This window comes from Cynocephalus volans, chromosome 3 (genome assembly GCF_027409185.1).
Source record: "Cynocephalus volans isolate mCynVol1 chromosome 3, mCynVol1.pri, whole genome shotgun sequence".
NCBI classification, from domain to species: Eukaryota; Metazoa; Chordata; class Mammalia; order Dermoptera; family Cynocephalidae; genus Cynocephalus; species Cynocephalus volans.
The window spans coordinates 141,853,341-141,875,723 of record NC_084462.1 but is presented as its reverse complement, the minus strand read 5'-3'; the positions used below and the strand labels follow the sequence as shown (position 1 = coordinate 141,875,723).

General features: G+C 38.5%; 1 protein-coding gene across 2 annotated transcripts in view; it reads right to left on the bottom strand.

Annotated features, from left to right (window-relative positions):
* Positions 1 to 22,383, bottom strand: part of DAAM1 (dishevelled associated activator of morphogenesis 1) — a 170,281-nt gene that overhangs the window by 29,323 nt on the left and 118,575 nt on the right. The window contains exons 5-16 of one of the 2 annotated variants that reach the window (XM_063089045.1): positions 17,379 to 17,473; positions 15,062 to 15,395; positions 14,333 to 14,443; positions 14,112 to 14,215; positions 12,867 to 12,933; positions 12,517 to 12,634; positions 11,965 to 12,103; positions 11,618 to 11,676; positions 8,278 to 8,465; positions 7,466 to 7,765; positions 7,057 to 7,164; positions 193 to 222 (exon numbers count right to left, since the gene is read on the bottom strand). In XM_063089045.1, coding sequence (XP_062945115.1) covers positions 193 to 222; positions 7,057 to 7,164; positions 7,466 to 7,765; positions 8,278 to 8,465; positions 11,618 to 11,676; positions 11,965 to 12,103; positions 12,517 to 12,634; positions 12,867 to 12,933; positions 14,112 to 14,215; positions 14,333 to 14,443; positions 15,062 to 15,395; positions 17,379 to 17,473 — 1,653 coding nt within the window. The remainder of the gene's footprint in view (positions 1 to 192; positions 223 to 7,056; positions 7,165 to 7,465; positions 7,766 to 8,277; positions 8,466 to 11,617; positions 11,677 to 11,964; positions 12,104 to 12,516; positions 12,635 to 12,866; positions 12,934 to 14,111; positions 14,216 to 14,332; positions 14,444 to 15,061; positions 15,396 to 17,378; positions 17,474 to 22,383) is intronic. The other variant, XM_063089044.1, reaches the window with a different exon arrangement.

Here is a 22,383-nt window from a genome sequence, read left to right as displayed (position 1 = left end):
GTTGTGCTGAGATTTCAGGCACACCTCGAAATATTCAGTTATGAATTGAAACCCAATGCGAAATTACCTAGGCCTTCCTTGTGTTACACTATCTAAAACAAAACAAAACAAAACCAGGATAACCAAGAAATTTCAAGCTTACAGTGAGCCAACGAATTATATTAAGCAAGGTTTAGGTAGTAGCTCACTTACCTGCTTTGAGTTACTGTTCACAAAGAAATCCTACAGCCATGGCAGAGGCATGGAAAAGGGAAATCAGACACATGCCATTCAGAAATCACAGCAACAAATGACAGAAGAAAAGCAGTCAAGGAAGTCAGTGAGGCATGGTAAGAGATGATTTATACCCCTAGGGCCATCAGTGAGAGCTGATGAAGATGACAGCGTCTGGCTGAAGACACAATGGAGGGCACTGTACCAAGCACTCAGGGTAGAGAAAGGCGACAGCATTTGCTGTGTACAACTTACAATGGCGGCTAATCAAATACGAAAAGAGAGGGCTTAAAATACTCCAGAAAGATCCAAGCTGGGAAAGGAACAAATCCTCTTCCAAATGACCACTGGGCTCCATATACTCGACATGATAATTTTTACTTGAAGCAGGAGAATATCAATCAATCAATTCCATCAACTTGAGAAAACTATTCCCATTATTATATACTACCAGAAAAATATGGGTTTTTTTTGTTTGTTTTTTGGGTTTTTTTGGTGGAAATAATCTCCTGTCCTCTTGTGTCATAAGGAAGGATTACGAAAAAGACATGCTGAACAACCTAAGTAAGTAGTAATAACCCTCAGTATGCCTAGAGGGTCCAAACAAGCCTGTAGGTGCTAAGGGTGGATATGAGGAAAAAGAAAGTGCAATTACAAGACAATCAGTGGTTCAGGTGGTGGCAGCCATTGGTGGCTCAGTCCCAACTGCCTCAGGGCTCTTCAAGTACATGAGGTCAGCAGCTTCTTCTTGAAACAGTTTTTAGAAAAGACTTGGAGTGAAGAAGGGAAAGAGGAAGAGGTAATTGACATGTTATGAGAAAGTGACAGCTTTCGTTGCATATTTCTACAATGCTGGAATGAATAAAGCTTCGGTGTGCAAAACAAGCCCCAGCTTTTGGGCCAACAGCTTGCACAACCAGCATTTGCTCAGCAGATTCCTTAAGGTCTCATTGGTGTCGGCAGCACTGCCAAAGCCAATTTTACACAGACGAGCTGTTTCACAGAATTCTTCTAGTGGGAAAAAGAATGTGTCCTCTCCTTGCTCTACCCATTAAATGAGGAACTGCTTTTCTAGAATGACATTTAAAACATAAATTGATAACCAACAAGGAACCTTTCTTCCTCTGATATCCCAGTTTTCTTTTGTCCCTGTTGTAATTGTCAAGTTTTCAACTCTGAAGCTCATTAGGACTCTTCCTGCAAAAGCAGTTTCCTTTCAAGGGCAGGAAAAACTATGGTGAAATAATCTCCATGAGGTCATCTTAACCTATTTTTTTTTTTTTTTTCTCTTAAAGAGAAAGTTGGTAGTTGAATTTAGATCTTGCTCTCATTGTCTGACCTTCAAAGAAGAAACGTTTATAAAGTTGTCTGGCAACTCATTCTACATTTTAAGTTCCCACTGACAGAAAATTAAGACTTTTGACCTTTAGTATAGTGTTTTATGAAATGAGGCAACTGTCATTTCCTGAGTGTGTGGCTTGGGGCTCAGTCTCTCTACCTGTAAAATGAGGTTAAGAAATTAAGACTTTTGACCTTTAGTATAGTGTTTTATGAAATGAGGCAACTGTCATTTCCTGAGTGTGTGGCTTGGGGCTCAGTCTCTCTACCTGTAAAATGAGGTTAAGAACTAGATTATTCATATTGTGAGGATTAAGTACAATAATGCAAGTAAAGCATTTTGTACAGTACCAGACATACTTATGAGCTCAATACTTACAAGCTATCAAATAATATAATTTTTTTATCTTTCAAGATAATCAAGTCCATTTATTCCCCTTTTGCTCTTCTTTCAGTTGAATTGAAGTACAGCTGGTTAAGATCTCCCTTTTGTAAACAGCAGTAGCACTAAGTATAACAGTTAATAGCTGAGTAGTGTATCTTATCTTTTCAGAGATGAGAATGAAGAATACCATGAGAGCTTTTGGTTCATTGTTAGCCTAAAGATTCCACTTCTTTCGTACCAAAGTTACCAAAAGAAAAAGAAAAGAAAAAGACTCTTCTTTAAAGGGCCTTTAATCAGCACATCATAAATAAAATCACAAAGTTTATGAGTTTCATTAGATGGAGCATATTAAAAATAATGGTGCTTCCAGGCCTATTTCAAGTAAGTGAACTTACTTTTTAAACTTTAAATTACTCACTCAAAAATCAGAGGGAAACAAAAAAGATAGTTCTAAGTGGCTTGAGTCAAATATGATAGAAGCTCTACCCAACAGAATGTCTAATTTTTCCAGACAATTTTTGGTGCTGGACTTAGCGCTTGAAATATGAATAGGAAGTTGGGACTTGCAATTTTCAGGGACAAGTGCTGACAGATTACTACAGATAGGGTTCCAAAACGCAACAATGACTCAACACTTCATAAGTAATGGTAACCTTTATGCGAATGGTTCTTAATCTTTTTGAGGTTAAAATACCTTTGAAAATCTCATAAAAGGTGGGGATCCCTCTCCAGAAAAATGCATACAATAATATTTACAAAACTCTACATTTGATTAACTTACCTTGGAGCCCAGTTATAAAGACTCTATCTTACACTTTGGTCTTAAGAAAACTACTATTTGCAATTCTCTATTCTGCCTTCATGTGCCATGGCTAAGGACCAAGATTATTAAAATAAATATCCTAAATCATAGAATTTTTCAATGTGAAAATCAGATATACAGACTAACGAAAACTGCAAAAAGAATAAAAAAGAAATTCTTTGACCATTTCTAAAAAATCAGAAGATACTATCAAGTGTTCCAAATGAGAGCTCCCAAAATGACTAGTATATCACATATTAGCAGGAGAGGCTGGATTCTGCAGCCCGGAACAACAGTTATCCTTTGTTCCCTAAATCAGGATGGAGAGGCTTTGAAATGTTATACCATATGTTGATAACAGGATCCTTAAAGAAGGGTTCTCTGCAGGCAAAGAACAGGGAGAGGGAGATAGTGAGCTGTTAATTTGTTACTATGGAGATATGACTCCCTTTGGGTAAATGTAGTACCTTTGGCTCATTTTCCCTCTGCTCAACTGCATGAGTAGGGAGAAATGAATTTATAACATCTCAGAATGAAAATTTCCCATAAAAACAAGATGAATATTGTTTAATTGTATCTGAAATAGTACTACTGTGCAATGTGTTACATTATATATTAAAATAAGTCTTTTGTGGCTGACCTGGAAATCATGTATAATGTAGTTTCAATGAAAAAACAGAGGTTCTGAGATTCAAGAAATTGACTTTCAAATGAGCTTTTGGAAGGTGAGTAGGGGAATAACTGCATGCTATTAAATTCCACTTCGTGTGGTACATAAGCTTACATAATCAGCTCTGCACACCTTTGATATTCACACTGAAACAAAAAAAGTTTCTGAATAGGAGTAGTCTTGTTCTTAAAGCTGCACTTAAAGAAAATCCCCTACAAAGTCTGACATTCACAGAGTAGGAACAAAGTGAAACTGAGAATTCCCCCACTTTGTAGTCCTGACTGTGCCACCTGTTGGGACAAGAAATACACACTAAACCATATTTTTATTATCCATGAAACAGGAATAGCACCCACCTCATAGAGATGGGAGTGAGCATTAAATAAGAAAATAAGTATAAGGGCTCCTTGAGAACTAAATTTTAGGTATGATAAGATTGGGAACTGTGTATATCATGCTTAGCATGAGGAATGTAATGGATACTTATATTAACTGATTATCATCTTTTAGTCCATATTATGTTATTTACAAATTTTTGTCATCTCTGCTTTTACACATAAGTTAAACTGTGGGCTTGTGCAAAAGTTTAACAAATTTGCATCCTTTGAAGTACTTCACATACAAAGCAGATAATGTAAGTATCTGTTCTAATTTTAATGAGATATTTCTAAAATGAACTGGACATATTTTATGTATGTGTATAAGTATAAAAGGATACATATATATGTGTGTCTATATTTACATACAAGGGCACTTCAGACAGTTTGTGGAAAATAGAATTAAAAGATAATACAAATCTTTCCATAAACTTTTTGAAGTACACATGTATGTGTATATGTGTATGTATATGCATGTATGTATGTATATATCCCCTAAGTGTCATTCCTCAGTATCCTCAAATATACTAATCCAATCTTGCTGAGATTTTGTTCAAAATCGTACTCTGTGTAGGGTTCCTATTGCATGTATGCAGGTAATGTTATTCACGTGTTCCTTTGCCTCTCTCAGAAATTTAACTAGCCAAACAACTGGCTGAAGTCCAGAGAGTTTGACCAGGGTTTCATAACTCTGGAAGAAGGAAAGAGGAGACACATGGAAAAATAGGTTTCCAGTATTCATTTGGGAATAGAAATGAGAGCAGATCAAGTGTGATGATAATTATATAATGCATTGCCAAGACTGAAATGAAAATGCATAGGTCTCTGATGTTGCCATTAGTCATGAGATGAGGGGATGCTCAATGACAGGCACCCTATTTCCTTTGTTCTGTCCTACATATTCCAACTAGAATGTCTACATCTTTCGTTTTTCTGTCTCTCAACATTTAGTAAATTCAATAAAATGGCTCATATTTCTCTCATTGGGAGAATACATTTATGGTTTAAAATTTCTCATCTCAAATTCATGCACCAAAAGGAGAAACATACTTGAATTCCTCAAGTTGAGCAAGTGTGGTGAAATTTGTCTCCAGGAAGTGCTACTGAAAATATGGTTACTGGTCTACTTAAGTGTTAAGTACAACTGAAATGTTCAGGTCGATCCTGGCTGGAATGACTACTGATTACTTAAACAGTATTGGTTGCTAGGAGACAATTACCCAGTTGCTAGGTTTTCCACAATCCTGTCTCCCAGAGCTCTTGAGAACTGTCCACATACTCATCCCAGAGCATTTTGGCAGCATCCTTCTGCACCTTCTGCTGAAATCCAGTTAATTATGAGACTTGTAAACTTAGGTCTTTCAACCACCTGCCTTCATAATAAATGAAATCCACATGCTCAGACTTGAATAGCATCATTTGGAATAACTGCTGCTTTCCCCTTCTTTAATTTACTTTTCTAAGTTCCCAAACCTTCATTGTAGGCAGCCAGCATGGGCCAGTACTAGTGACTGAAACTGAAGAGGGTAAGCAATGGGACATGTAATCAGGTGAGAAGATGACTGGAATTACCAGGAAATTTGTAAAAATGTCCTATAACTTCATGTCAAGGCCCAGGTGAGAGAGAGAGAGACTGGTCAGAGCACAGTCTAAACACACCCTTTGTCCTCTGAAAGATAAAGTGTCTTGCTTTCTACTGAACAACACCTTATCTTCATTTTCCTTTACTTGGCATGTAAGACATTGTGCAAGTTTTGCCTTCTTAGTTATGGGGGCACCCAGCCAAGGCTCCTGTTTTAGGGCTCATGTCGCCATGGCAGGCAATCATGTCTTTTTTGTACTTTATTAAATTAGCATAAAAGGCACTGCAGAGAAGCTTTCCTTGTTTTAGAGGAAAATATTCTTGCTAAATATTACCTTCCCCCCCCCATTTCAGATGCATCAAAGGCCATTTTGAAAATTGAAAAACCCTTAGCTTTTGTTTCTCCCTCAGCCTCAGTCCACCTCCTCCCTTGGTGCTTAGAATTTCTTTTCTGACACGCTCTTTCTTGGGAACCAAACCAAGCAAATCTGACTAGGAAGTCTGCAGCTTGTCTGAGGATTTTCCACCCTGAACATGACTCAGTAAAGCCCGAGGTAAGCCCCTGTATAGATGCCCAGCATTCATGTGCTCCTGTTTAGGTCACACTCTGCTCTCTTCATGATTCCTTTCCTTTAGTCATCCTTAAGAATATTTCTTCTCACTCTCCTGGACTCAATTTTTCCCTTCTCAGGCTCTGGTTGACTGTGAACCTTCTCCACCTTTTATTCTTTTTGGGGGGATGGGGGCAGGCAGCTGGCTGGTACAGGGATCGAACCCTTGACCTTGTTGTTAGAATACTGTGCTCTATCTAACCAAGTGAGCTGACCGGCTAGGCTCCTCTTTATTCTTCTGAAACTCTCTGCACCTAGCCACCTTGCTGTGGCCTCTTCTGCTGGACCCTTACGAGACTCTACTAAGATGCCCCCCTTGAGGAGCAAGAGGTATCACACAGATGTAACCAGTGCTCACACAGTGATGATACTTAGCCTTGTCAGTGGGTAGGAAGCAAGCACCAGTCACATGCCCTTGCTACTATTACAAAAGCTTTGCTCACTTTTCAGTAGCTTCTCTGCTTCTACCTGTATCACTGCCATCTCCACACTAGTTCAGCCTTGGTAGCCTCACTTTTGAGTCTACAATGCTCATGACATATAGTTAAAACTTCTTTCTAGGTTGTATCCAGCTGCCAAATTATAGTCATTTACCAAGCCCCATATGTCCACGTATTTCAAAAAGCATTTTGCTTCTGAGAGTAATCATTTGATAAATATTTTTTAAAAATTCAGCTAAACCAAAATGGCTTCAGAAACAGACACTGTGAGGTGACAATATAAGTTATATGAGTATAACTCTTCTACTAATATCTCCTTCTGCTGACTCATTTTGACTATGCACAAGAGAATAATACACAGAACTATTTACACCAATGTAGACAAAGTCATGGACACTTACAAGGGTATGAAGCTCCCTAAAGGAGTTTACATACCTTCAAATGTTCACGTACACACTGACAGGCGCTTGGACACACATGAGGACATGCACACCATGCTGCTTAACAGGAACATACAGGATAGAACAGCCTAGAACTACTATGCTTATCGCGTTGTGGTTATGGCAGATGGCCCAGGGATCATGCATAAGGACATGATATTTTTACTTTTTTGGCATCTAGAGGGTATATGCTGTTACCTGTTGTCTTTGGTAGGCAGAGAAAGTTCTTTCCAGGTCTTCAAGATCTAGAATTTTGAAGACTTTTGTATCATCAATTTCAGCCCATACTGTTCCTTCCAGTTTGTTCTAGGAACATTAAGTTAATAGGTGTTATCGTTTATAATTACAAATGAAAAGAATAGGCATGGTTATCTTTTAAAAAGTGCTGCTATCCCCCAATTTTCTTTCTACGAGAAGCTCAAAGTAAGCTGGTTATGTGTCATTTATTTCAGAAGCTTTATCACTTAAGTATCTGAACTGGTGACAACGCTGAGTCCACATTAGAAGATGAAATCATTTAATAGCCGGGACTGTCTTTCTTCTCAGTGACAACACAATGAGCCACTAATGCAATCCATTAGAGGGAAAATTGGAACAAATGGCTTACCTCAGGCAGCTTAGACCAGTTGAAGGATTTCAGGGCATTTGTGGGCTGAGGAATGTTTTTCTTCTTGAGGGCCGGACCCACTGGAGCACCAGGAGGTGGCATGAGTCCCCCCAAGGGAGGAGGCCCCGGGGGAGGAGGAGGGCCACCCGGAGGGAGCGGAGGTGGTGGAGGAAGAGGCATTCCACCTGGTAGAGGTGGGGGCGGTGGGGGAGGAAGGAGAGAGCCTGGCACAGAGGAAGGGAAGGGTCCCCCTGGGGCTCCAGGCGAGGGTCCACCTGGGAGTGAAGCACAGACTGCCCTCTGAAAGATAAAAACAGGAGATCAATTAAAGAAGTAAATTTATTGTATGATCCGAAAGTCTGTGACTTCGCCTAAAATGTATATTATAGAGAAATTCACATTTCTGAGAATGTGGGTTTAAAGGATCAGTAAGTCAAATGGGTTTTTAGGGCCTTTGTGGACTCTACATAGAGTCACCCCTTTGCATTTGACACTCGAGTGCTTATCTGCAAAGCACTCACATCCCTCTCACTTCTTGCACCACTGTATAGTTTGTTTTTCATTTTAAGAAGCTAATGTGATTTCCCTTGCTCTTACAGGATTTGTATTTAAAAACGTACACCGCAAACGCCTCTGCTGCCTAGCTTACATGATAGCAGAGGGAGCGAGTCTCATCTTCACTGTGATCAATCATGAGCTGTTTCAGATTATATTCCCACAGTCAGAGTTGTCTGTTTAGGGTGAAGGACTTCAAGTGAGGCCCTGGCAGCTGCCCGTGAACACGAACGAAAACACCCGGCCGCAGCCCTCACCCTGCTGAGCTCGTGGAGCTGTGCTGTGAGATCTGCCACCTGCTGCTTGACCTGCTTGTGCTCAGTAGTCTCCTTTTCGAGTTTCTCTTTCATTTTATTTAGGGTCTGCATCATCTCTTCCTTCTCTTGGGTCTTGGCATCACATTCTCTCTCTTTCTTTTCCAATTTCTGTTGTAGCTCATTGTGCTCTGCACATGAAAACAATTGGACATGAAAACAGGAGATTCCTCAAAACTGAAGCTTTTTCTCTAAAAAAAATTGACTGAGGATGATGACAGAGATTTCTAGGCTCTTTATTAGGTAAATATTATTTCTCTTCTCCATCAAAAAGATGTTCATGTTTGGAGGGGGCTTTGGATGAACAGCTCTATTAACTACATTTTGTAGGAGACTGAAGAAGAGACCCCATGAGCTATAGTACTAAAAATAAAAAAGAAGTTTGAGCAACCATTTGTGGAGGAGAATGGTGCCTGTTTGGTAATTAATTCAGAATCCCATCACAGAAATGCTCCTTTAGCAACACTAGAGAAAATGAATATTGAAAAGTTCTCTTTTCACAAATTACAAATGGGACCAAGAGAAGCCCAGCTTTTACAAGTTAGGTTTGCTGGCTTCTGTCCAACTAGCAGAAGAGCTGAAAGGGAGATATTGCCTTTGAAGAAAAGCTGCCAGACCAGTCTGCAGAGTCATTTCTCCCATCCTTCCTTGGAAGGCTATGTGAAGTATTTTATGCTTCCAACAAATAATTATTCAAACTTATGAAAGCAAATGTTATCATCTCAGTACTAAGTATCTTAAGGGTAGCAGTGTTGGTTAGGCATGAGAATCATGGTAATATGGGGAGAAAACTATTAGCCCTCAGTTGTAGTTTCACTGATTTCCCCCATCCTGCTATCATGGGACAGGGCATCCAGTTTAGCATAATGCTCATTCACACTGCCAGTGAATATAAGCTTGCTGACAGGAGTGATAAGCTTTGAAAAAAGAGAACTAACAAACTTTAGGCTACAGAATTTTATTTCAAATACTTGGCCTCAATTCCTATTCTTTTTATATCAATAAATCCACTAGAGGTGTGCCCCACTGGGGCAGAGCTATACAGAGCTGGTCTGTACTTCTGAATTCAATAACTCATTTAAATTCTTGTTTTCTCTGTCTCTGACCTTCTCTCCTCCCTGTCCCCATAAATCAGAGTTAGCAGAGAGGAATTCGAGCCACTAAAATCCTTGGAGCAAAGATAACCATTAAGCTACCTCTACCACTCCGTGGTTGCTTCTCTGACTTCTTCAGATACATGTCCAAAAACTACTTCACTGTATCCCATTTCCCTTCCCCTTCTCCATTTCATTCCTCTTTGACAACTATAAGACTAGCAACTTGCCTTCCTCTCACCAGGAAGATTTGCCTTTGACAAATCCGGCTGTGCATCAGAATCACCTGAGAGGTTTTAAAATTTCATGACCCCCTGGACCTTATCCCAAGGAGTCTACTCTGCAGGTCAAGGCAGGGCTTAGGAATCTGTGGTTTCCAAACACTCCTTAGATAATCCTGTTATAATGCCAAGTTTGGGAAACTCCAGCCTTAAACTCTCCACAAATGACATCCATTGACCATCCATTCACTAAGCTTTTATTGAGTACTTCCTGGGAGTGCTGCACTAAAGCCAATTCTTCCCAAATATTCTCCACCTTTCAAGTCCGTAGAACTCCCTGTCTCCTTACAGCCTCTACCTTCTGACTAATTTGTCAACATTTGCTTTCTTTAATACAACTTTGATACTTGAAGCTTCCAGAAAAGAACTGATTTTATCTACAATCTCTCCTCTTTTACACTCTACCCATGACTTCACTTTAAACCATCCTGTTTTTCCCTCTGGCCTTGGAGATTTTTCTCTTGGGCCACCACAGCCACCTAAATCCTGTAACAGTCATTATCATCTGTCATGCAACTAGTATGTGCCATATACTATGTTAAAGTTTTTATATTTGTTTTGTCATTTAATCTTCACAACAACCCTGTGAGTTAGGTTTAATCCTCCTTTGGCTGAGGAGGAGACTGGAGGAGAAGGGAGGACATGACTTAGCCCAGGCACACAGCCAGTGAGGGGCAGAGTGGAGTCTCAGACCCAGAGCCCAGCACAGTGCCTGACACATATGGGCATTCAATACGTATTGACTGAGTGAAGGACTGATGGACTCCAAAACTGGGTCCTAAGTCCTCACCTGCACACTCACCTGCACACTCAAGTCCCCATGTTCTAGAGTATATCCCTAAAATATCTATTCGCTGACCACTTTCTCTGTGGTTTAATCTCTTCACCCTAACTTTTAGCCAATGTTTCTATTCTTTCTGGAATTTATTTATACAAATGTATGTGCAACCTCACTTATTTAAGAGTAATCTGAGTATACATGAGGAACTCGTAACATAACTGTACCTCACATTTGGTACTTTCTGTATCAGTTGTGGCCCTGCTTTTCTGCTCAATGGAAAAGGACAAATGTAATGAGAGGAAAAGAAGTGCTTAGGCATCTCTTGGACCCTCTTTCCAGCACATTAAATATTGGGGTGGGCACTATCATAGTTCATTGGCTATTACTGAATAACTTGGAAGTCAGTTAACCAGCTTGGTGACAGAGTAGTGGCTGGGAGTAAGATCGCTTTCACAAAGGGGCTAACTTTCACTGCGAATATTATGAAGGAGGGAGGAAAGCTATATGTATTTCTGTGAGTGGCCAGCACAATGATAGATGCAAATGTCTCTCCTGTAATTTGATGCTGAATGATAATATCAAGGACATATTCAAATACTAATAGCTAGTCTGCTAATGTTTCATAACCCATATCTCTGCAATGGTCATTGATTCTCTACACAATTTCTCTTTTTATAACTTGTGCCAAATTAAGGTCATGGAGGGAACTGGGCTGCTGAAACCAAGTGGCTCATGCTTCTCTTTTAAAATTTTGGGTAATCCCTTGTGTCTCTTATTACCTTTCTTAAAACCCAGTGTGCTTTAAAGAGTTAAGGGGCAGGGGAAGGGTTTGGGTGATTAGTAGTTAAGAAATTTGAATCAAAGAATACTGAACAGCAAACACTACAAGTTTTTTAAAAAAAATTTATAATAAAAGGATATAATAAAAGGATAAAATATTTTGGAATCAGCATAACAACTAAAGTAGTTTGACACAAAGAAAGCCAGTGCAAAATGCCCTTAAGACATGGAAAAAGAAAGGCTGTTTGATGCACTAAAGCCAACAAGAAACATCAATACAAATTTCCAAAACATATAAAAAGCACGGTCACCCGATAATACAGCCTCGTTGTGACCTCATCATTTACCTTTTCTCATTTTTTCAGCTTGTTCTTTCCACTGCTTAACTTCATTTTCATTAACCAACCTGTATAATAGTTAAAGAAGCATTCATTACAAAAAACATAAAAGGTCCACTGCTAAATGCTTCCTCCCTAGGTATAAAAATAGTCGACTGCAGAAATAATCCTCAGTGCATGCTTGAAACTCATTTAAATCCAGATGTTACTTAGATATATTGCATGTGTATATATAATAACTCAAATCTGACTCTAGAACATTTCAGTTCTCCCAGCTGTTATTCTGAAGTAGGATAAGATAAATGTCTTACATTAGCACCATTATCTCATAGGCAGCAGAATATGAGGAGACTTACATTCGTACGACATTCTTAATATTAAAGTTTTCCAAAGGTGTGGAGTCAGGGTCCTGTCCTTTGTCATTTTGGATAACTATTTGCTGTATAATTCTATCTAGTAGTAGCCAGTACTGAACAGTGTTGCCACTTCTCTTGTCTAAAAAAGAAAAGAATGGGAAAAAAATCTTCAAGTTGTTTCTAAACTAGGATAAATATTTTTCAACAATGGTCACCTTTTATAGCCACAGAACCAGAGAGATGTTTACAATATCTGCACCAAAGTTTCTTGAATTTTGACATGTGATGATCATTTATTTGAGGCACTCCCTACCCCTTTCTAAATGTGCTGTAAGGCATATATTTATTTTTGAAATCAAAGTAAATTATAATTCATTTTATTTTGAGAATTTCATAACACCCCTTAAGCTGTATGGAGACACACATTGGGCTGTCACAAAACCAAGGCTAGGAATGTCTGGTGCATACCTAATCTAATCAGTACTGTCCAGAAGACAGAGCCCTTTGGACAATGTCCAAGCATTCAGCAATACACATGAAAATCACACTCACAAGGCATTTGGAGGCAATGGTGCAGGATGGACATGAAGTGAGGGTAAGCTTCACTGTGAGTCAGCCTCTTCCTGGTCAGCTCAAACATCTGCGTTGCACTTTTTGTGTCTATATGCACCTATTTTATGGGAAAAACAAATCTAAGTCCAACATCCATGTTCCTCAATTCCCCCAATGCAAGGTAAGTAAATCCATGGCAAACAGAAACCAATCCTGCCACTTAGTTAACAAAAGAGAACTTAGATTTCATTTGTAGGTTACATTGGTCCAAGTCGATTCTACAATACACACTGTAAGGGGAAAATTCTGTGAGCTGATGAGTCAAATCAGAATGATTGTAACATACACACCAGTTCAAATCTTTTGGCAAATTCTAGTTCATCTTCATTTCGGAGCATTTCGAAAAAGTCTAAGTGCCTGAAAAATAATTAAATAAAAGTTATTAAAAGTAGAACATTTTACAAATAGAAGTACATAGGATTCAAGACATAAAACACATTAGGCTTTTCCTAAATTTTCAGAACTATCTGTAGAAGAAAGAAGGCAACAAAATTTGAATGCCTTTGTCTAATGATGTCCTTTCTAAGGAAAAGAGACATCATCTGAGTGATGCCACAATAAGAGAATAATTTAAAAGCCGAGGGTGCCTAGTAAATAGTAGATAATTATTAAATTAACAACTGTTAATCAAATCTAAAAATAATCAAGTCCAGATTATACTTACAGATTCTCTTTATGGAAAAATGAGCCCTGATACCTACACTTGACATACTGCTGAATTAAAGATCACAAAAATAATGTTCATGCTACTCATTTATTCATTCAAATATTTATTGTGACCTTACTATATATTCTACACACTGTGGACAATATGTTCTATGAAGACAAATACATCAGGGTAAAGAGAATAGAAAATGATGGAAGATGAGGTGAATAAAGGACACATTATGGCTGGAAAAGGCCTCTCTGCGGGGAACAAGCACTTCAGACGACTGTGAAAGCTGGGCCCTGAGACAAGAGTACTTTTGACATGTTCCCCGAATATCCAGGAGAAGAGCATGCTGGAGTGCATGAATCAAGGAGAAAGGTGGTAGAAGGAAAGATGTGAGAACTAGGTGGGGACATCTTAGAAATAGTAAAACGATTGCAAACAAAAGCAAATGAATTGGAAATGGAAGTTCACATTCACAGAATGCCTATCAAAGGTGCTAAGTAATTCCACAGGTTTTATAGTCAATTTTCACAACAGACCTGGAAGACAGTTGTCATTATCATCATCACCACTATTTTTTTACAGTATAAAAATAGTAAAGTTCAGAAAATTGAGTAACTAGAGTAGGACACATAGGAAGTACGAGGCAGGACTAGGATGGGATATAGACTCAGGTCTAATACCAAAACCCGCACAAAGTTTTCTAAACAACTTGCTGCTTCCTTCATTGACTATGTCTTACTATAAAAACATCATTAGCTGAACTAACATTCTGGTGCAAGCTCTTTATGTTACATAAAGGTCACAAGTAGTTCACAGGATGGCACTGCACTACACATATGGAAAAACATAATCTATCTCAGATCATAATGGTCTGACTTACCTATCTAATGTTGAGTTTTCATGCTCCCTTAATTTATCTATCACAGGTTGAATTCCTAACATCAGAAATTCATAGCGAAGGTGAAGTCTAAAGTCCAAACTTTCCTGAAGTAAAAGGGTGATAAAATACATATTTATGGTTTTTAGACTACATAGAAATCATTTTGTTTAAAGTTATTCTCCAACACTGTATTTTTACAATTGTAGTACGGAGGTTCTTACCACTCCTGCGCCCTGGCTGAGCACTGCATTAATGAAGGACATGATGGCAGTCTTGAGACTCACTTCATCTCGATACCGCCCAGTGCTTTTATCCAAGTCGTTAATTAATGTCTATCAAGAATACAAATATAAAAACAAAGGACTGGATCATTACTAATCTTATGCTTATTTTGTGAATTTTTTTATACACAGAAGTTAATTTTGTGTTTAGTCAGAATTACATTGATCCATAGAGAGCCACCTTTTTTTCCTTAAAATTAGTACTAAAAACTCTACTTCCAAAATTCTTGCATCATATATATTCATATACACATGCATACAAAGTACAAGACTTTGCTTCCTTACCTCGGCTTACTTTTTACATTTGAGTAAAAATATGGTAACATAATCTCACTGTTCATATTGGTCCTAAATCAAGAATGGCAACCCATAAAATTTCCAGAGGAAACCCTATTTAGTCGATTCAAAAGATGTGTGCTATATAATAGCCAGGATGCAGGGCCACGTTCTCAAGTTCAGTAAATCTAAAACCCCAGATTGATCAATTATAGAAAGTAGACTCTGTTCTCTGGTACTTAAACCTAAGAGGAAGGGAATGTCTAAAGTCACGGTGTGAATAATCATCACAGGGGGAAATCTCAAGTGATGTTCCCCCTCCAAGGCCAGAAGGACCCCTGTGTGAGCAGAGGTGAAGGAGACGAGAGTGGAGAAGTGCGGAGAGGCACCCACCTGAAAGCGGGTTCTCTCGCTGGCATATTTCTGGTAGTGCAGCATGGCCTGCAGCACCTTCTTGTGGCCCCCGGGAACCAGGCACACGGCGCCCAAGATTTCCAGCACGGCCACCTTGGTTTTGATGTTCTCTGTGCTCAGACTCTGAGCAATTACATTAATACTCTCAGAGTGAGCCAGGACGTGAGCCCGGCCTTGAGAGTTGTTCATCAGTGCCTTTATGCATCCAATGAGAGAGGTATGTATTCGAGACTCTGAGGTCTCGTAGTCCATGGTCTTCAGAAAGTTGAGAATACATGACAGGCCATCCAAGTCGATGAATCTGGTCACAAACCTGTCAAGAAGGGAAATGCATCAGACTTAAGGCTCTTTGGGGTTTTGTAATAGTTCGTAACAGAAAAATTATGGTTGGGGGCGAGGTGAAAGGAAGATTTAGTTCCTAAAGCATCAAAAGGCTTACATTGATGAAGTCTTCTTAATTCTTTGCCTCTTCCTTGGTGTAGACCCAATGATTAGGTCTAACCAGAAGTGTAAAAAAATCTCCATTTGAGGTAAATACATTTCAACTGGTATATAAAGAGCCAATTAATAGATCATATACCCATAAAAAATAAAGAGCAAGAGGACACGCAGAATATATATCCTGTTTTAGGTTAAAATTATCTGCTGATCCTGTGTTGTTATAGAGTCCAGTTAACATGCATTCTTATGTCTTGAACACTGACCCAAGCCCCCTATTAATGAAAGTCAAAGAGCATCTTTAAACTCCACGATATTTGTTTATCAAACAAATGATAATCTATATCCCTAAGGTTTTGTATCAAACCCCTTCTTTTGTATGATTTGCTACATGGAATCTCAATATATCAGACAGGTAAAATCAATACTTTATTACTGCAAATTAACTTTATTACTATTTAGAACACTTATTTACTGTAAAGTCAATCAATAAGAACAATTTACAATGCACATGTGCATGTGCATGTTAAAGCCTCTGAAAGTTCAGAAGTAACATAATCTGTTTATTTAACTCTTCCAGAGATTTCCAAACTTATTTAGCCTTGGATACTTATTAACATCTGAGAATGCAGAACACTCTAAGGGAAACACTGATCTAGTTAGGATACTCTAGAAGACCTCTGTCGTACAATTGCACAGTATTTTTGATAAATCAGTAGATTATTCTTACCTTGCATTTTAAAGTCAGATAAATAAAGAGAATCTTTATTTTCTAGTCATTTCACCCAACCACATGACCCATTTATGGCCAACCTGATTAAACCAGTTGGCTGCACTCCCAGCAGCTGTGCTGATGAAATGTACCTGTAAGCACCTCAACACCTCACCAAATCTCAGAGGCATTAATGGAAATGAAAGTGTGGTAGGCTCCCAGTGGAAGCTGATTACCAAAGAGGAAATGAATCACTATTGCCAGAAAATCTGCCCATATTTTTTTAATAATAGTTTTATTGAGATAGAGTTCACATGCCATAAAGTTTATCCTCTTAAATTGTACAATTCAGTGACTTTAGGTATATTCACAGAATTGTGCAACCATCAACACTATCTAATTTTAGAGTATTTTACTCACTCCAGAAAGACTACTTTCCCCTCTCCACAACACCTGACAACCACTAATCTACTTTCTGTCTCTATAGATTAGCTTCTTCTGGACATTTCATATGAACAGAATCATATAATATGTGGTCCTTTGTGACTGGCTTTTTTCAGTTAGCATACTATTTTTAAGGTTATTCCATGTTGTGGCATGTATCAGAACTTCATTCCTTTTTATGGCTAAATAATATTCCATTATGTGAACTATCAAATTTTATTTATCCATTCATCAGTTGATGGACATATGGGTTATCTCCACTTTGGGAATATTGTGAATAACCTGATGTGAACATCTGTATACGAGTTTTTGGGGGGATATGTCTTCATTTCCCTTGGCTATATATCTAGGAGTAGAATTGTGGAGTCATATGGTAACACTACGTTTAACATTCTGAGGAATTGCCCAACACTTTTCCAAAGTAGCTGCACCATTTTATATTGCAACTAGCAATAAATGAGGGTCTTGATTTTTCTACATTCTTGCTTTCATTGTTAGTCTCTGTCATTTTTATGTCAGCCATCCTAGTAGCTGTCTGCATATCTTTTGACTGAAGATAACCAATTTATTAAATGTTCAAAGATTAAAAGTATTTCATCCATGGTTCAAATGCATGTTTTTAATTTCAGTCTTCCTAGAAGGTTTGACTATTGCAGGGAGGAAGGAGAGGAGAGAGGAACATGTTACCCAGGGGAACATTACCTCATTGGTTTTGTCCTTAGTGCTGTCTTCAAACTCTCTATAGTTTTACTTCTCTCTTCTTCTTCTTCTTTCTCTAAAGCCAACAGAGATTTTCTCTATGCAAAGAAAACAAAAGTTAGTTCTTCAAGTTCTATTTTTCACTTACAGTATGAACAAGACAAGACCATAGATTACACGCTACTATCAATTTTAATATAAATAATCAATAAATCTATGATTAAGATTTACTACAAGTCAAAATGTAGAGCAACAACACTAAGCATTACACAAATTTGTTGTCTCTACACTAAGTTAAGTCTCTCAAATTTTAAATAAATCTGTAAGGAAATGTTTATAGAAATCTTGGTAAAGATTAACTTGCCCAAATATTAGTATAACTATTCTATAACTACACTGTGATATTACTATTTATATATGATGAAAGATTGGACCTTTAGTTGAATACAACATCCTCGCAATTAAAGTTAATAACACTATTCAACAGAGGAGTTGGGAAGCAACCTTCCCACACTACCACTCCCATTCCTCAGACGAAAAGTGTAATCAAGACCAAAGGATTTTATTACATCCAATTATTTTTAAGAGGAACAGTTAAACTGGGCCTGACACTGAGACGGCCAATTGCTTCAGAGTAAATGCTTCACTTCTAGGAATCATTCAACATCATTTAGAAATCAGGAAATGGAGACTGTGTGTGCATGTATGTGTTTTCTTCCTACCCAGGAATCCGCCAGAGCAGTGCTTCTCAAACTGTAATGTGTATACAAAAATCACCTGGGATCTTGTTAAAATGCACGTCCTGATTTGGTGTGTCTGGAGTGAGGCCTGAGATGTTGCAATTCTGAGAATTTCAAGGCAGTGCTGATGCTGCAGGAGCAAGGCTCTAGGTGAGTAGATCTCAGTTGATATTATAATGTCGATGAATGCTAGTAAGGTTTGTAGTCTTTTCCATTCCTTTTCACTCTATGATCACGTAGTTATAATAAAGTATCCCCACTCTTCTGGTCTTAGGAGCCTCCACCCATGGAGTTACTGGTTCCTTTCCTTCATTCTAATCTGAACACATGCTTGTCTAGTCTCAATCCTCTTATCTGGTACCAGTTCTGATAAAATGCTGGGTTGGGAAACAGATTGGGGTGACCGTATTGAAAAAGAAAAGCTTGATAAGCTTATCCATGGGTCTCAACTATCCAGTCTCTCTGTTCCAGAACCACAAATCATCAAGAGTGACTTTATTTTTTTAAATCATTAGTATTAGCATTAAGTAATAAGATGTTAACTAAAACATTAATGAGAAGGGCAAAGCCTAAAGCAAACGAATACATCAGTGTCATTTATGACAACTGAAATAAAAATCAGTAGAGTCTTGTTTTTTTTTTAACTTGCTATTGTTTCTTCTAAGCTGTTCTCTTGCTGATGATGTGCCTGGACAGCTGTCAACAGAGGATAATAGGGGAAGAAGTTGCATGCAGAAATAGCCAATGAATTCCTTTAAATCTCTGTGAGACCCATCCCCTGGAAAATTCAGCACAAATCCAGCCATGTATGTTTAATCTCCAATGGCACAGCTGAATTTGTCTGGACTCTTAGTCTGAAGCTCAGAATCAAGACTTTTATGAATATCACTCCTCATTCCTAAGCTTAATCACACAAAACTATCCCCAAATTAAAGACTACACATTTTAATGTGGGTTACTAATACTAAATAAAGATGCATGTATTTATCTTTTTGACAGTCTTGGAGAGGTAGAACACCTGAATAAAAGAAGACGACATTAAATCTCTCCCTAGTAAAGTTGGGAGATTTATGAAATGCCAAAGGAAATTAAATTGGAACTCCATTCTGCAATATAAGGAACATTACCTTCCTCTCAAAACAGAAGAGACTATGACCTTATCAGTGTGTGATACAATTAGATTTGGAACTGAGATTGCGATTACTGTATTGAGAAAACTGAGGATACATAGATTAGCCTGATATCCTAATGTGACTTTTCAAAATAAAATAATTTATATAACGTCTCAAGTTTTCAAGCTTCTCAGTTAGGAAGATTTAATTGGCCACTTCTAGTAGATAAGAGAGATGTGCCTACATTTCTGAAGATGAAGGCTATGCCAAACATCTAGTATGCACCTTGGCATATTCAGGTCAGGCCTCGTGGAGGCCCCTTTGGATGCTCTATGCACTTACAAAACACCTACTCACATGAAAACAGGCAAAGGACAAAATGCATCCTGGCAAAGGATCTTCTGGTCAAAGCTGCTAAGGTGTACAATGGAACGTGCAGCTCTGAGAGAAATTCACAAACGTGGCACAGATATTCCTGGCCAGGAGTCTGGAACCGAGCTCCCATCTGAAATGTTTCCTTGGTAAGAAATCAATAAGCCAGCCCACTGAGCACACTGCACTTCACCTCACATCCTTCGTCCTTGAGATAGCATGGAAAAGCCACATACAAAGAAAGCCCAAGTCCTTCTGGAACCTGGTTGGCTGCACTCCTTTATTATACTGTTTTTCACTCTTTAAAAGCCAATGGATCACTCAGGGGTCCTTTAAAGAACAAAGCGTTCTTGTTATGAGGTTTGCGTAAAGTAAACTAAACTTGTTCCACAACAGCTGGCTTCACAGACCAATAAGTGCTGCAGTTCTTTACCTGGACAGTTTATCAGACTCCTGGGGCAGTAAAGAGAACAGATGCCTGCCCCACCTCAGAAGAGTTGGGGGTGGGGGGTGTTACCAGGCCTCTTTCATGTGCCACAGCATTTTAAAACAGTGTTAGTGAGAGGGAACTGGCTTAAAAAGATTTAAATTCCTAATTAAGCAACCACTTCCGAATTAGGTGACCTTGGCCAAGGTGACCTTTCTCTGAGTCTAGATGCCTTATCTACACATAGCGCTACAGCACAGGGTGCTGCAACAGCCTACAGAGTGCTTGTCACCCTGCCTGTCACATGAGCACACTCGAAGCAGTGTTGGCTATTGATGCTGCAGATGATGGATGATGACAATGTGGACAAAGGTCCCTTCAGCAGTTCCCTATGCAGAGAGCCTGAGAGTCTAGTGCAGGGCCATGAAAGGACTTGGAGAAGTAGTGTGCCTTTACAGTCCCCAGGGACAATGTCTCAGGATTTCTGCTGTGTGTTGTCAGGCGTATCAGAGAGATTTCAAAGAGATTAACCAAAACTATGCAAGGAGCTGAAGCCAACCAATATGGTGAGAAAAACAGAAAACCCAGCACAGCGTTTCTGGTCTCATCATACGTCTCCTTGTTTCATTAAGTATGCAGGAGTTCTGAGGCCTCGTTAATTCATGGATTGTTAATGCCTTTTACCTTTGGCCCTAAAAAGAGGCCGGCTCAGTCCTAAAAGGAGCATTGGAAAGCTTTGTCAGGTGTTTGACACCTAAAAAATAACAAAGTCACTGACAATTTAATAGCCTTGTGATGCTCTTGGGAAGGGGACTTTGGATTGGGAACAAACATAATTAAAATGTAGACCACTCCAGAATGTAGCAAAGAGCTGTCCAAGAGGGAAAGCCACATTTTGGCACATCACGAACCCTCCCGCACAGGAATGAGCCAGGTCTCCTCCAGACAAGGCAGGGACTGAGTCACTAAAAGACAAATTAATCTAACTGCCCCAATATTTGAAGAAAGGAAAAATCCATAGTACTTAGTACTTCTCTATTCATAGAAAGGAATTCATTAACAAAAAAGCAATTTCTCTTGTTAGACATCAAACAATGCTGTTTTAATTAGAGAGAGAGACAGTCTGCCCCACAGTTCTCTTTTTCCTAACAGCCAGGAGCAAGAATTCAGAAAATAGCTTTTCCATGCAGGAAATGTAAATGGCTCTAAATTATTATTGCTTAGGAGGATGCACAGAAAAACTCTGGTGGTCATCACACATTTAACATTCTGTTAGCATATTCATCCAAATGCTGATATCACCCTTTTCTCATCTTTGGCATTGTGCAGGATGCCTTGTGCATTTATGCTATGCTTTGAGACTAGAAACCCTAGGGGCAAAACATAAGTTTTTCTATAATTTTTAGTTTCTTTTAAAATTTATAGAGCCCTGTTCACATTTACCAGGCTGTTTATTATTCACTCCATGACAGCAGAAGAAGTATCTTCAAAGGAAGAGCTAGAAAAGAACAACTTACTAAAAGTCAGGCCTCTAAAAGTTTAGCAAAAGTGTGAATGATTCGCACATATTCCAGTCAATTTTTAAGTTTTGCAGCAGCAGCAAATAATTAGGTAATTTAAAACGTTTGCTTTAAGTGATAAGAAATTAATTCTCTGTAAGAATTCTGGAGAAGTCAGAAAAGAGGTGGAGAGAAATTTTATGAAGGCTATGATCTACTTGGATGTTGTAAACTCAAAATTGAATATAACAAATTGACTCTTGAAATCATGAGTGTGCCCACTGAGGCAAAGACTGTGTTCTACTGTGGGCACCCTCTAATTTTTATCAACAGTAAGAGGATTTAAGCTACCAAGGCTCAAAGGTTGATGACTTTTCTGCTGCAAATTTTAGCTGTGATCAATAGGCACCCCTCAAGCTGTTTGGAATCCTGACACCACGGAAATGTCCATGTGATCAGAATCCATATTTTAGACACTGAGAATGCATTTTAAGCAATTACTGAAGCGAAAATCCATGCACAAAACATTTTCCAAGGACATCTCGGTGCTATTAATATTATGCTATTATTATTATTATTATCCTTTTCAATAAACCACTTAATCCATGAAATCCTTATCTATTGTATGAGTAAAAGTCCATTTTGGTCCCCTGTAAGATCAAGAGGCCAGGAAATAAGTTCCCAGTAACAAAGAGAATGGGAGGAGTAAAGTAAAGGAATAGTTTCATGATACTATTTTCAAATGGTACTAACTTTTAGAATGGTTCCACCACTACAAAGCTCCAGTAAGAGCAATTCAAGTTAAAGTTGAACACAAGCCAGATTTCAGATTACATTTCCTCTTATAACATTAAACTC